This window comes from Hemicordylus capensis, chromosome 1 (genome assembly GCF_027244095.1).
Source record: "Hemicordylus capensis ecotype Gifberg chromosome 1, rHemCap1.1.pri, whole genome shotgun sequence".
NCBI lineage: Eukaryota > Metazoa > Chordata > Lepidosauria > Squamata > Cordylidae > Hemicordylus > Hemicordylus capensis.
In genome coordinates, this window is record NC_069657.1 from 355,398,307 (window position 1) to 355,413,379 (window position 15,073).

General features: G+C 44.6%; 1 protein-coding gene across 2 annotated transcripts in view; it reads right to left on the bottom strand.

Annotated features, from left to right (window-relative positions):
- The window catches only part of NMBR (neuromedin B receptor), a 38,439-nt gene extending 26,659 nt beyond the window's left edge, over positions 1 to 11,780 (bottom strand). For both annotated transcript variants that reach the window (XR_008315065.1, XM_053289947.1), the window contains exon 1: positions 10,911 to 11,780. Coding sequence is in view for 1 of the 2 variants with exons in the window: in XM_053289947.1 (XP_053145922.1) it covers positions 10,911 to 11,311 (401 nt within the window). In the remaining variant the exon portion in view is untranslated. The remainder of the gene's footprint in view (positions 1 to 10,910) is intronic.
- Positions 11,781 to 15,073: the final 3,293 nt, after the last annotated feature.

The window sequence follows — 15,073 nt, forward strand, 5'->3', positions numbered from 1 at the left end:
CAATGCAGAAGAGGGGGGTGGGGGGGGGGAAGGAGGGAAAGCCAAAACTTTGGAAGAAGGGTTGAGAGAGAAAGGGTGAAGAGAACAGAAAACACACAACAGGAAAAGTTGGAAAAAGTTGAGGGGAAAGTATTAAAGAGGTTTGGACAGAGACAGACAGAGGGCAGATGGACAAGGTGGCACACAACAACACACACAGAGAGCAGAGAGACAGACACACACTAATGTGACACACAGTCAGCAGGGACTCACAGCAGACACCAGCAGCAAAAGAGCAAGCAAGGTCTCAGAGATGATCCCACAACTGCAGCCAAGAGAAGTTTCCAGAGAAGAGGCTTGGGTTTATATAGGTTTGAAATTCCCTCCTTTGGGAGCCCCCACCTTTGCACTCCCCCACGGCCAACAGGGTGCCAGCTCTCAACAGTGCAACAGCCAAGCAGCCTACCAGACCAAAGGACTCATTCTGGCCAATCAAAGGATCAATAGCGCAGCCAATACAATGCCTGAAAATAGCATCACAAAATGGATGCTAGGAGCAAAAGTTCCAGGAATGAGCCACAAAATGGAGGACACACTTCAAACTTTAAAGGGACACTCCAGAGACTCAATTGAACTCCCGAACCGGTTCGGGAAACCCGAGCCGGTTCGGAGCCGAACCGACTCGGATTCGGTCCGGATCGGTCCCAGAAGGGCCCGATTCGGTCCGGGATTGAACCGCCGGATCCGGACCGGTTCGGGACGAACCGATCCGGATCCGGACCGAACCGCACATCACTACAGTTGCCCATGACAATACTTGATTTGGACACTACACAAGCCAATCAAAAAGCAAGGAGATCGCAAGCCAATCAGAAGCCAGTGCCAGAAAATCAATCAGCAAGGGAAAAATAGGCTGCCAAAATGGCTCTCGAAACACTTAAAACATTTCAAGTAAAAATGGGGTCATTCCATTTCGAGCTCAAAACAGGCCCTATATTTTAAGGGTGTTTTGTTTCAAGCTCGAAACACTCAAAACAGCCTGTTTCAATCTTGAAACATTTCGAATATCCTTATTATAACGGTTTATTAAGGAAGTTGCATACTGGATAGAAAGCCTGTGTCCCTGAGCTTTATGTCTTCATACTGCAAGAGCAGAACAGGAAGGAGGAAAGGTGAAATGCAACACACAGGTACAAAGAGGAGGGATAGACCTAAGAGTATCAGTCTACCAATCAGAAGCCGGAGAAGAGAGGAACAGAGAACAGGAACGGAGAAACAAAGAGGAAGACCTTTACTATCTCTATTCCCAATGCCCCTAGTGGTCAAGAGGAGAGAAGGTGTAAAGAGTCGATGCTGCAGGAGCTATATCTCAAATGTTAAAGACATTTAAACTGGTTCTGTTTTGATGGAATGGCCAAGAAGAGGAGTTTTTAGTAATCTGGTCTAATTTTAATGACCTGTTTGTGGTGTCAAGAGAAATATGCTTGGAAGCAGCCAGGGTGGAGCCACCATTGTGTGAACGGGTTCGAAAAACCCAGGCTGCCACCCCTCAGGGGCTGCATGATGCACCCCAGCCACATCAGACGCAGGGGCATTATTTTGTTCACAAACAGGGCCATGTGCCCCATTTATGAGCAAAATCCAGCCAGCGCCATGTTTGCAGCACGATCGGAGCAGCTCTCCCTGCCTTTTGCAACTCTGTTTGCGAGTGAAACCAGCACCACATTCACAGTGTAGCTGGGAGTAACTCTCCCTGCCTTTAAAAGGTGGGGAGAGCTGCTCCGGCCACACTGTGAACTAGGGAAGTGCCCGAACCGGTTCGGAGGCCATGCTGGAGGCCTCCGAAATGGTCTGGTTCCGAGCCGGTTCGGCATGTAGGGGGGTTGTAGCTTTAAGGGCGGGGGGGGTACTTCCCCCCCCCCCGCCGCTCTTCCCCCTCCGGCACTGTGGTTTTAGACAAAGATTCTGGGGTGGCAGCATTCCTCCCTGCCGCCCCTGGCCCCGTCGTTAGCCTGCAAGTGCCGAAGTAAAGTTCATGCATGTGCCCGTTCTGCCACGTGTGTGCACCCGCCACTGCTGCCCACGCTCCGCTGATGTCACACGTCGACGTGTGACGTCTGCGGAGCGCGCGCGCGCGCGGCACATGTGCACACGCGGCAGAACAGGCGCATGCGTGATCTTTACTTCGGCACTTGCAGGCTAACGACGGGGCCAGGGGCGGCAGGGAGGAACGCTGCCGCCCCAGAATCTTTGTCTAAAACCACAGTGCCGGAGGGGGAAGAGTGGCGGGGGGGTAAGTACCACCCCCCGCCCTTAAAGCTACAACCCCCCCCGTGCCCATCCGGACTGGTTCGGAGCCTTGCACACCCCTACTGTGAACTCAGCGCGGGCCGGACTTTGCTTGCAAAAGGGGCCATGCAGTCTCGTTTGCAAGGTAGGCTACACTACCTTTTTCTGATGTCAAATGCAGGAGGAGGGGCTTAACCATGCGCCCTGCATCTGATTCAGACATGTCTGACACAGGGGGCAGGGCTACGGCTGTGGCGGCAGGCTGAACCCAGGCTGCTGCTGCTCTGTCTCCACTCTGCTTGGATGAATTTCCCCCATATTGTTAAAATTAACACTACTTCTATTATACTACTAAAAGAGCTTGCAGTTTGCAAGCATTTCTCCAGTACCATGAAATGACCATGTGCTCTCCTTTCACTCCATGCTAGCTGGTCACCAGAAGAGCTGCTTTGTTTTGAGTAAGTAATATTGTTGCTGCCAAGAACTCCTAAAAAGACAAATTCTAGGAGACTGAATGAGACAGGTAAACGAAGATAAGCAGTGCAAAATTTGTCATGTTTTTCAATTTATCAATTTGATTTACCCCACACTACTAGAACAACAACCAAAAAACCAGAAAAATCAATTTAACTTCCCAGAAAATGAGGGGAAACTCTCCTACTACAAAAGAATGGGAAATGATTATTTCTGACAAACTTTGGCAGTTTTCTTGGGTACTTTTGCAGACAGCAATTCCAGGCATTCATAGCATGATGATGAAACAAACAAGCTATATTGTTGTATTTCACTGCATTTCAATCTGTATCAGATTTCCCCGAAACCGCTTAAGTTAATTTCATGGAAATCCGATACAGATTGAAATGCAGTGAAGTACAATATAACTTGTTTGTTTCTTCATCATGCTGTGGAAGCCTGGACTTGCTGTCTGCAAAAGTACACAAGAAGACTGCTAAAGTTTGTCAGAAGTCATCATTTCTCATTCTTTTGTAGCAGGAGAGTTTTTCTACATTTTCTGAGAGGTTAAATGGATTTTTCTGGGGGTTTTATTTTTCTGGTAGTGTGGGGGGAGAGGTCTGGAACCTACCAGTGAAAACAGCATGTTTCTATATTTTATGGTTGGGTTTGAGAGTTTCATGTCAGTGAGTGAGTGAGTGAGTGAGGCCCAAGCAGCTTTATAGATATATATGTAAATAATTAGGGGTTGGGGTTTTTTTTTAACCTTTTTTAAAAATTTACATTTTTATTATTTCAGCATTCATGTGGGTTATTATCTTTTTTGGTTGTTGGTTTTTTCAGTTGAAATAAAGAAAAAAAGATAGAAAATATTAGATGTTAAAGAGCCAGTGAGGGATAGTGGCTACAGTATTGGACTTATTACTGCAGAAAACTCATAGAAAAGATCTGTAGTATTGTGGCATCAATCAGCTCATCCACATAGTGAGTGGCAACCCCATCAGCAGTCTTCATGAGCAATCTGAAGTTACCTCCACCACACAGCTGCAATGTTACTAACTCTGATCATGTCCAGGCTTCTTACTGTTGTCAGTAAGTGAAGCACAGTTGGTTTAATAAGGTTCAGTGCATTGGAACAGATAGATTTCAGGATGGGAAGGGAAAACATTTCAGTATATGAAGGATCCACAATGGTGATGCTTTTCTGAACACTGTTTGAAATATCTGCATTTGGTATGGTTGGCTGTGTTCACAAGCACTTGCAAAAGCACAGTGAGACACTCTGATAAGCAAGATCTATATCTATCTCCTACAGAAATGATTACTAGCAAAGAAAGTTCACTGCACCTATTTATTTCTCGGAAGCAAAAATGCCTCAAAGGAGATGTCAACAAAAGACTCATTTCCTAATTACTTATTGTCCCTAAACTTGCTTTCATGGGACTCTTCTCCTTGTTTCCTGTTTGAAGGTCATTGTTGGCAGATGCAATAATTCAAGAGCAGCTTTGAGAGAGGATATCTCCATGTGAATTAACAAAACGCTATGGTTCAGGCTATGATCACAGACATGTTTGCAGTCAAAACAAGTATGTTTACGACAGACAGGACTAAACGAGAACCTGGATCAGTAGCTGGTGTAAAGCACTAAAGAAACAGAATTGACCCTAACACTGAAGAGCTACTACCTAAATCTCACACACACCCATCTTTCCATCCAGCCAATCCCCTTCCTCCTAGTTTGCTTTGCTTTCCAGTTCTTTTTCTACTGTCTGCGATCTGTCATTTCCTGCAGCAGTGCATATTAATTCATAGAGAGAGCTACAGGTGAAACTCGGAAAATTAGAATATCGTGCAAAAGTCCATTAATTTCAGTAATGCAAATTAAAAGGTGAAACTGATATATGAGACAGACACATTACATGCAAAGCGAGATAAGTCAAGCCTTAATTTGTTATAATTGTGATGATCATGGCGTACAGCTCGTGAAAACCCCAAATCCACAATCCCAGAAAATTAGAATATTACATGGAACCAATAAGACAAGGATTGAAGAATAGAACAATATCGGACCTCTGAAAAGTATACAGTGTACTGTGCTTGATTGGCCAGCAAACCCGCCTGACCTGAACCCCATAGAGAATCTATGGGGCATTGCCAAGAGAAGGATGAGAGACATGAGACCAAACAATGCAGAAGAGCTGAAGGCCGCTAATGAAGCATCCTGGTTTTCCATAACACCTCATCAGTGCCACAGGCTGATAGCATCCATGCCACATCGCATTGAGGCAGTAATTGCTGCAAAAGGGGCCCAAACCAAGTACTGAATACATATGCATGCTTATACTTTTCATAGGTCCGACATTGTTCTATTCTACAATCCTTGTCTTCTTGGTTCCATGTAATATTCTAATTTTCTGGGATTGTGGATTTGGGGTTTTCATGAGCTGTACGCCATGATCATCACAATTATAACAAATTAAGGCTTGACTTATCTCGCTTTGCATGTAATACGTCTGTCTCATATATCAGTTTCACCTTTTAATTTGCATTACTGAAATTAATGGACTTTTGCACGATATTCTAATTTTCCGAGTTTCACCTGTAGAGATCTGCCATGTAACATGCTTAGGGTTGCTTGTTGTTATGAGTTACATTTCCATCCCACCCTTCCTTCAAGGAGCTCAGGGTGGTCCACATACAAGGTTCTTCTCCACCATCTTATCATCACAACAACCCTCTGAGGTTGTTTAGACTGAAAGACAGAAGTGACAGGCCAAAGTCACCTTGTACTGTAAGCATTGTGGCTGAAGAAGGATTTGAACCTGTGCCTCCCACTGGGGGGAGTGACACTCAAACCACTACGCTACACTGGATCTTTAGGATTAATATGCAAGTCTCAATTTTGTAACATATTAGGAATCCTAATTGAGATGGGTAAGTGGATTCATTCAGCAAATGCCTTGCTATAATAATCTTGGGGGTTGGAATTACTAGTAAGTAGGGCTTTTTGTTTTCGTCTACTTCTCTGGAAAAGTAGATGACAGAACCGGAGGATTACTTTGTAAAGCATACCAGTTTAGTCAAGCAAATATATACATTTCTGCAGGACATTTTGAGTAAAAGGAATTTTACAAAAATCTATGCAGTGCAACCATGCTACCAAATCAATAAAACAAAACATATATACCTCTAGCTCATCTGAAAAGTTTTGTATGACACAGCTGAAAAATACTTCAATGACTATTCTGTTTCCTCAGGAAACAATTTCATAACCATTCGTTTTACTTGAGCAGTTGCATAGAATTTGGTGCCTTTCAGATTTTCATTACATTATATTTAACATTCAAATTATGTTGTAACCAGAATGAGGTGCAAATACCTATTTAGTTTCATTAACTTTCACTTAAATTTCATACCTAATTATCCTGTTTTTCTTCTGATCTTGTGTTTCAGTTGTTTGGGCCAGTTGATTTCCTGTGTTGCATGCCTACTTTTAAAAATACTCTCTTAAGCATGACCCAGGGGCCAGGGGCAGGGCAACTACTGAACATTGTGAGCTATGGAGAACCTAAAGGGGACCTAGCAAAAGAAGAAAAAAGTACCCCTGCCTTTGTGAAACTGGGTGACAAACAGTTTCTGCCCTGAGCTATTTTTGGAGGAGCAGTATATAAATAAAATAAATAAATTAAGCCAGCCTTGCTGTGCATTCCTATAGCAACAAGTGATTTCTGTGAAGGCCATGTTCTTGGAAGATGTTTTATACAGAAACTAGAGTATAAAATAATTATAACCGCTACATGATGAAGCTTGCATACAAAAAGCTTTGCTCTTCCATTGCTGATTTTGGCACTCTCCCATAATTTTATGCTTACTCTTAATTTTTCCAGCCACGATTCTGAAAGAGAGTGAGATCCTTTTCCTCCTTCTTTAATCTAGGATCACACAAAAGAAGTTGCCCTGTATTAATCTCATAATATTGTTCAATATTGGTTCATTTTGGGGAAAGGATGGCTTACATCCCAAGCTCACATATATTACACAGAATTAATTTTCACTCACTACTTTCATCTGGACTTTCTTCCACATAGTCTGTTTTGTTTAGATAGGACCTGTGTAAAAATCTGCCTCCATTCTGTTACCTAATTATAAGTACACTTAAGAGTCATTTGTTGTAAAAACAAAAAAACCATTCTGGGTGAGTCCATGGGTCCAAAAAAAAGAAAAAGAAATCACTTTTTCCACTAGAGGCCAACCAGATGCCCCTGGCAAGCTCTAAAGAAGAGCATGAACATCCTCCTGTTTGTTTCCTGAACTGAGTATACAGAGATATACTGGCCCTGAATGTGAAGGTTCCATTTAGCGATCATGACTAATAGCCATTATCCTTCATACATTTGCCTAATCCCCTTTGGAAGCCATTTACCAATGACATCTTATGGCAATAATTTCCATACAGACCTCAATTATGTCTTGTGTTAAAAAGACATTCATATAATGTCTTACAAATCAAATAAATAAATAATAAATAAATTTATATGTGAAGTACTCCAGCCATAGCAGCAGGGAAATGACCTGACTAGCAAGCCAGAGGTTGCCGGTTCGAATCCCCACTAGTATGCTTCCCAGACTATGGGAAACACCTATATCGGGCAGCAGCAATATAGGAAGATGCTGAAAGGCATCCTCTCATACTGCACAGGAGCCGGCAATGGTAAACCCCTCCTGTGTTCTACCGAAGACAACCACGGGGCTCTGTGGTCACCAGGAGTCGACACCCACTCGACAGCACACTTTACCTTTACTCTGCTGAAGAAGGATTCTACTTCCAAGTACAATTTTAAGGACCAGATTGTTAGAACTTATGTATGTCTACTTGGGAGCCATACTCGGATCATGTTTCTTGTTATTACTCAGAGGCTGAGCTCTTTGGGGGTATAAGCAGAAAAAGGTTTACTTCTGAGTAAATGGGCTCCGATCGCAGTCCTGTTAGGATTACCACTCTAGCAGAGCACTATGCCTTTATCAGATGACAAAAAAAGCAGACATTCAACAAGCAAAGTTTCCTTTCCTCTGGAGATGGAGAAAATCTGCACTTGTTTAACTTCTGGATGCCATGCATCTGTTAGGCACAATGCAAGAACACAAAATAGTGGGCAACATGCAAACTAAGCTAGTCACTACTAAGCTCGAGGGACATTAAGGGGCTTAGTTAGTCATGACTAATCTGTTCCAGGGGCATCGTGTGTTTTGTTTTGTGTGCAGCAGCACCGAACCTCTTGCTCAAGGCAACAGATGATTCAATCCTTTCTGCCCTCTATGTTCTATCAGGTAATTGGTGAGAGGTTCCTGCTGCTGAGCCCTGCCATTTGGAAACCTCAGGCATCTTTAAAGGTGGGTGTTTGAAGACCCCACAAAAGAAGCTAAGTGCCCCCATTATGTACATATTAGGTGCTAAGCTGCTAATGTATTGTTTAAGTTATCAAATGTAAATAGCAAAGATAGAAAACTATCATCTTTTAACATCCTGGTGAGGTGATCTGGCATAATTTTACATGCTCAAGTCAGATGGCAGGCATATTTGCTTCACCAAAGGAGCTAATGTAATGTCTTGTAAAAAGTAGCAGGCTGTTAGTTAGCCTCTGTCCCCTGGGATGGGGGCAGCTAGGGAGACAGACAGAAAATAGTCTAGTAGCTGCAGTCTGAAAGAGAGGAGTAGAATTTCACAAAGCACAGAGCCAAGCAGCATATATGATAATAAGTGATTTTACTCTGCTTTTCCCCTTCCCCCACCCACACCCAGGGGCTTATTTCATTATTTGGGGCCATTTAGACCTGCTCCTCTATCCCCTTCCCTCCCACCACATCCTCTCCCTTAATGGGAATCATAAATCATACATATCAGGGGTTCCCAACCTATGGTACTCCAGAGTTGCTGAACTGCAACTCCAGTCATCCCTGGCCACAATAAATTGTGGCCGAGGATGATGGGCATTGTAGTTAGCAACATCTGGAGCGCCTCCAGTTGGGGACCCCTGTCTTATATGATGTAGTGGTAGAATGTTGGACTAGGACTGGGAGACCAGAGTTCAAATCCACATTCATCCATGAAACTCACTGGGTGACTCTGGGCCAGTCACTTATTGCTCAGCCTAACCGACCTCACAGGGCTGTTGTGAGAAGAAACATAACCATGCACACTGCTCTATTCTCCTTAAAGGGAGAATGGGATATAAATGTAAAAATAAATAAAATAGAAATCCTTAGCATTATAGGTTTATGGCTTCAGCTGCATTACATGGAGTTATGTATCACTGCTGTATCAAACAGATTTTTGTTCAGACATCTCACATCTGAGCCTTGAGGTTTTTAATATAATCAAAGGGTTGTTGTTATATCTGTATTAAATGGCTGCATCTCAGACTTGTGACTTCATTCTGAAAGCAGCAGCACCTGTGTCTCTTATTTTCATTAGGCAGTGCATTGTCCAATGAATGTTTTGCCTTTTTTACCCAGCAGTATTATAAAAGGTTGTTTGTGGGTTTGTCTCATGAATTATGTTGCCACATAGATCACAGAGCATAGGTAGTATAGAATGTTTGCTAGGTATAGTTTGAGATCTAATATCAGGAGGTAAAGTTCTCATCTATGTGGTTTGTTGGAGATATGGCAAGAGATACTTTCTATGATATCTGATTGTAGCAAGTTGTTTTTTAAATTCTTTAATATGTATGATGTGCAAGGTTTTCATTTTTTAAGCAACAGTGATGTGTGTTGACATGCATTTGGCATTTCTGTGACTCCATTTAAAATCTCAGGGAGCAAAAAGCTCTTTCTGGGCCCAAGAGCTACTTCCAGTCTGTGTCCTGTGCTCTGGACTTCATTTAACGCAACTTCAGATGTTAATATCTCCATTTGTTTAAGCAGATGTTGTTGTGGATGTGCCTTTTCCCTCCTCCTCTGTTTTTTACTGTCTTGGCTTTTACCCTACTTTTAATTGTCTTATGTTAGTAATTTGAGCATTACCATTTCATTTTGAACCCTTTTTGGAAAAATTTGTATAGGACCTCTACTGATGATGTGCCTCTTGCTTTGGGTATATTTGATCCCAACATCTGATCTGATTAATAAAGTTGTTTTGCAAAGTTTTATACTGTGTATGTACTGCAGTCAGTACTTTATTGATGATTAGGGTCTGTGTGTCTGGGACTGGGGGAATTGGAGATAAAGCTATGCAAATGTCTGACAGTCTCTTTAAAAACCCACCTCATAACTGTACAGCATGTAGCAACTATCCAAGAGTGTTAAAAATAAAATTGTGAAATACTTATTTCCCCCAATATAGACACTATTACTATGGTTCCTAAAATGTAACCCCACCCCATATTTGAAGAGTCTAATTTTTGGGCAAAAATGCTATTTAAGCCAGAAAGGCAAAATACTGTTTGCAATAAATTGGAGATGCTAAAAGAGTGTATTAGAACATTGACTTAGTAGTAGTAGAGTTACAATTGAGTTGTAGTTAGCTACAATGAAGTTTTCTGTAGAATTATTTATTTTTATTATTTCCCAGATTCCCCTGTTAAAAAGAGGCACAAGGTGGCTTAGAACAGAATGGCTCAACTGGTCACCTCAAAAAATTCAGTTCTTCATTGAGGCTGCATTCCTGTACTCACCTTGGAGTAAATCCCATTGAACACAATGGAGCTTATTTCCCAGAAGACTTGTTACAGGGTTGCATTGAATTGCATTGGGGAAATCATAAAAATAATTCTACAGAAAGCTCCATTGTAACCAGTTACAACACCAGTGAAGTAACTCTACAATGGAGTCAATTATTATTACTTAGTTATTTCGAAATGTGCAATAAAGATTTATTTTTGCATATACCCATATGATATGTATGCTGTCTTGCGTATAATTATTACCCATCATTATATGCATGCTAGCATTTAATTGTAAAAATGGGAAGGGGCTGTAGATGGTTGTCTTTGGGTTTTCTCCCTTTAAAAAAACAAAACAAAACAAAACAAAACTTGCCTGTATTTCTTTCTCTGTGTGTGGTGCTCCCTCCCCTGCCTGCCCCCCCCCCCGCGCGCTTTCGGAAGATCCCCGGACTCTCCGCTCCGCCTCCCGCCTGTGCCTCAGGTAGGTTCTTCCGCTCCCTCCATCCCTCCCTCCCCGGCGGGTACCTGTCGGCACTGAGGGCCGTGAGCGTGAAGACGGAGACGCCCACCGAGGTGAGCTGGATGGCGGGCAGGAGCTTGCAGCCCAGGCGGCCGAAGAGCCAGTCCTCGAGGAAGAAGCGCGAGGCGTCGACGGGCACGCAGGTGAGCAGCAGCAGCAGGTCGCCGGCGGCCAGGCTGGAGATGAAGATGTGCGGCACGCTGCGGGCGGCGCGGCGGCCCGCGAAGACCCTCAGCAGGGTGACGTTGCCCAGCAAGCCCACCGCCATGATCAGCAGGTACAGCGAGGGCACCACGCAGCGGACGATGAAGAGCGCCCGCGCCTGCGGCGGCCACCACTCCGGGGCCGCCTCGCTGCCGTTGCCCGCAGCCTCGACCCGCGTCCCGTTGCCCGCCAGTCCCCCCATGGCGTCTCCGGCGGCTGTCGAGGTTGCCAGAGCGGCGGGCTCCGGTTAAGGAGCGCGCCCCGTCGTGCCCGCTTGCGGGACCAGCCCGCCAGCCTGGGGGGCAGCTTGCTCCCGTCTTTTCCCCGGAGGCGCTTCCACGGTGCTCGGCGACCCCGCTGCCATCAGGAAGAGTGGCAGGTAAAGCGGGTAGGCTGCGAGGCACGGGTGGAGGTCCACGTCCAGGATCGCCACCAGCAGCCCAGCCCGGCTCCGGTCCCCTTGGCTTTGCACCGCGCACGTGGGGATCGCGCTGGGCGCAGCAGAGCCTCTTCTTCGAGAAGGCGCAGTGCCGGTCCTGCTTCCCGGAGGGCAAAGCGGCGGCTGTTTTGGACAGCTCCGAGTGGACCGAAGCCTGATCGGCTTCCTGCGCTCCGCCGCGGTGTGTCTTGCCTTTATAAGCTCCCAGGGCCGCCTCCGCAAGGAGGAGCACTTCAGAAGGAAGCCAGAAACTTGGGCTCTTGGCGCCCAGAGAGGGGAGGGGGCGGCTCGCCTCCCTTGCGTGGGCATCCAAGTCGGCGAAAGAGTCTTTGCCCACACTGACAAAGAGGCGATGCTATGGCAGTCAGGTCCCCACAGCTGCCGCTGCACCCAGCCGTACGCTTCCTGGATTCGACGTGATCGGTTTTAAAGACGGGGAGGGCCGCGCTACGGATCTAACAGCGATGGGTCCTATGAAAACCCGATTGAAATCAGATGGACTTACTTCCAAGTAGTAGATATATGCTGTATGATAGAGATGAGGCCGAGCTCTTTAGCTTCCAGCTGGCAGAGTTAGCAGACACAGTGGACAGGAGTTTCCAGGATCGCTTTGCTTGGAGTCCCTCGGGGTGGCACAGATGACGTGGAACTGTCCGCCCTGTAGTTCTGAAAAGCTCCCGGGCGTCGCATCTCCCATTCACACCCATCCCTCTTTTCTTTTTCTTCCCCCTCCCCCAACAACAGGGTAGAAGATATAACCCTTAAAATGCTGTCTTAGAACATAAGTCACACTGAAAACCATTGAATTTACTCTCTAATAACTCGAGCTGTAGAATCCGGCTGTAAGCCCATCATATCAGACACCATTGTCACTAGATCTTGCCATCTGGGGTGTCAATGCTGTGGTTTTCCTGGGAGTTCCTATACAGCAGTCTGCGATCTTGGTTCTCTTCCCCATCACAAGAGTAGATTACTGTTTCCCTTATGGAAATAATACATGAGGACATGGGACGTGCCCAAGGCCCCCATAAGAAATGCAGGGCAAGTGTGGGACTACACCTAAGATCTGCAATCCTAGACACAATGGACAGTGCTTGCTTTCCTAAGGCTTTCCTTAGGCTGAGGTATGTTCTATGGAAATCAATAGGATTTACAGCCAAGTAAATGGGTTTAGGCAGGTACATCCAGGAGCCTTCCCGCTCCCCGCTAACTTCTTTAGGATGGATCCCATTGACCTCTGCCTGAATAAATGTAGCTAAGGTCAGGTTAGCCATTGAATAAATGTAGCTAAGGTCGGGTTAGCCATTGAATTATGCTTTGTATGGAATGCATTTAGATTGGTTAGTTTGCGGTCATCTATCCATGAATAAGGATTCAGGAAAGGTAGTTGCTTATCTTGATCCTTATGTGTATTTTTGAGCTGTGGCTCCAGAATCCTCAGTTCATGCCTGCTATATAGTTAATGATGTAATTCTCCCGGGATTTCCTAGACCATGCACAACAGAGGATGAGCAATCACATAGTTATGAAGATACCTGTGTAAATCCGTGTTGAATGGAGCATGTGTCCCTGTCGTGTGCATAATGCGCGCACATGCTGGATCTCAGCGCATTCAAAAAATCCACAACTCTACGTGGTATGCTCTGCCTGCCTGACTCCTGGGAAGCAACAGTGGATGCAACTTGATTACTGCAACACACTCTATATGGGGATGCCTTTGTACGTTGTCCGAAAACTGCAGTTGGTCCAGAATGCGACAGCCAGGTTGGTCTCTGGGTCTTCTTGGAGACACCATATCACTCCTATCTTAAAATATCTATACTGGCTGCCAATACGTTTCTGGGCATAAGAACATAAGAACAGCCCTGCTGGATCAGGCCCAAGGCCCATCTAGTCCAGCATCCTGTTTTGCCAGTGGCCCACCAGATGCCACTGGAAGCCACAGGCAGGAGTTGAGGGCATGCCCTCTCTCCTGCTGTTACTCCCCTGCAACAATACAAGGTTTTGGTTATAACCTATAAAGCCCTAAACAGCTTGGGCCCTAGGTATTTAAGACATCTTCTTTGCTTGAACTACACGACCCATTGAGATCATCTGGAGAGGTTCGTCTGCAGTTGCTACTGGCTCATCTGGTAGCTATTCAGGGACAGGCCTTCTCCATTGCCGCCCCGAGGCTTTGGAACATACTTCCTGCAGAAATAAAAGCCTCCCTATCTCTTACAACTTTTTAAAAGGCAGTCAAGATGCATTTGTTCACTCAGGCTTTTAATTAGATATTGTTTTAATTGTGTTTTTAATAGTTTTAACATTTTAAATTTTAATTGTTGTAATGTTTTAATCTTTGTATCTGTTGTTTTTATTGTTTTGTTGTAAACTGCCCAGAGGCTTGCATTTTGGGCAGTATACAAATGTGTTAAACAAACAAACAAACAAACAAACAAACTTTTTCAAATGAAAGACCACCATGGCAACTGGTGTAAACCTGGTAAATTAAATATACTTTATAAATGGTTTATTTAGCTCACAACAAATAAAATGGTTGCTTAGATCATGCTGGTTCCCGACTTATGATGTGATTGCATTTGGCAAACAATAATTCCTAGTGCCTTTAATACAATTGCTGCCAACATGATGGAAGACAAAAGGGGAAAGAGAGACCATCAGATGGAGCCCACAAACCAGGAACAGTGAGAAAGGACATCCATGTGCCTTTTGATTCAAGAGCGCAGATCCCCTCTAAGCATTTGAGGAGTCTGCCCTCATTTTACTGAACTCACCTCACGGCCAGACCTATAAACCCACATCTTCAATCCCTAAATCATATTTTTCTCCCCCTCCCCAAACTTCAAGTGAAGAATTGCTCCTCACAATTTCCCTCTGTCTGCACCCCTGCTTTGGAGCCAGGTATTGCATCCCTCTGCCATAGGGGTATGCACAGACTGTTTTGCACTGTTCAGTCCAAAGTCAGTTTGAATTTGCACCGAACCACACCAAAGCAAACCAGTTCAGTCAAACCAATCATTCGCGATCAAACCGATTGAACTGGCCTGATTCGTAGCAGTCCAGTTAGCAAGCAAACCAGTTCTGCTGCACATCCTTACTCTGCCACTCTTTCTGTTCAGGTCAATGAAGAAAATGAATGGGTGACATGAAAACGCATCCACTTTAATTATGCCCAATCCAGAATGGGATGGCTGATTTGGAAGTCCACTGATGCTACTAATGCAGTCATTTCCCCTTTGTGGGTTCAATGTGGAGCAAAGGAGCCGAAAATATGATTCATGAGAGCAAAGTGGATGCTACAAATCCGTGAGATTGTCTCATTTAGCGCCCTTCCCAGTTTTAGACCTCATTCACGCCCCTCTCTGAATAACATTCCCGGAAATTTGTGTATTTTCACTAAGAGAAATGAGGTGGAAAGACACTAAAATGCCCTCGAAAGAAGACTGGCTGATAAAAATTTTGGAATATACAGAGATGGCAAAGTTCACAAAATTTATAAGAGAAGATAATCTTGAATGCTTT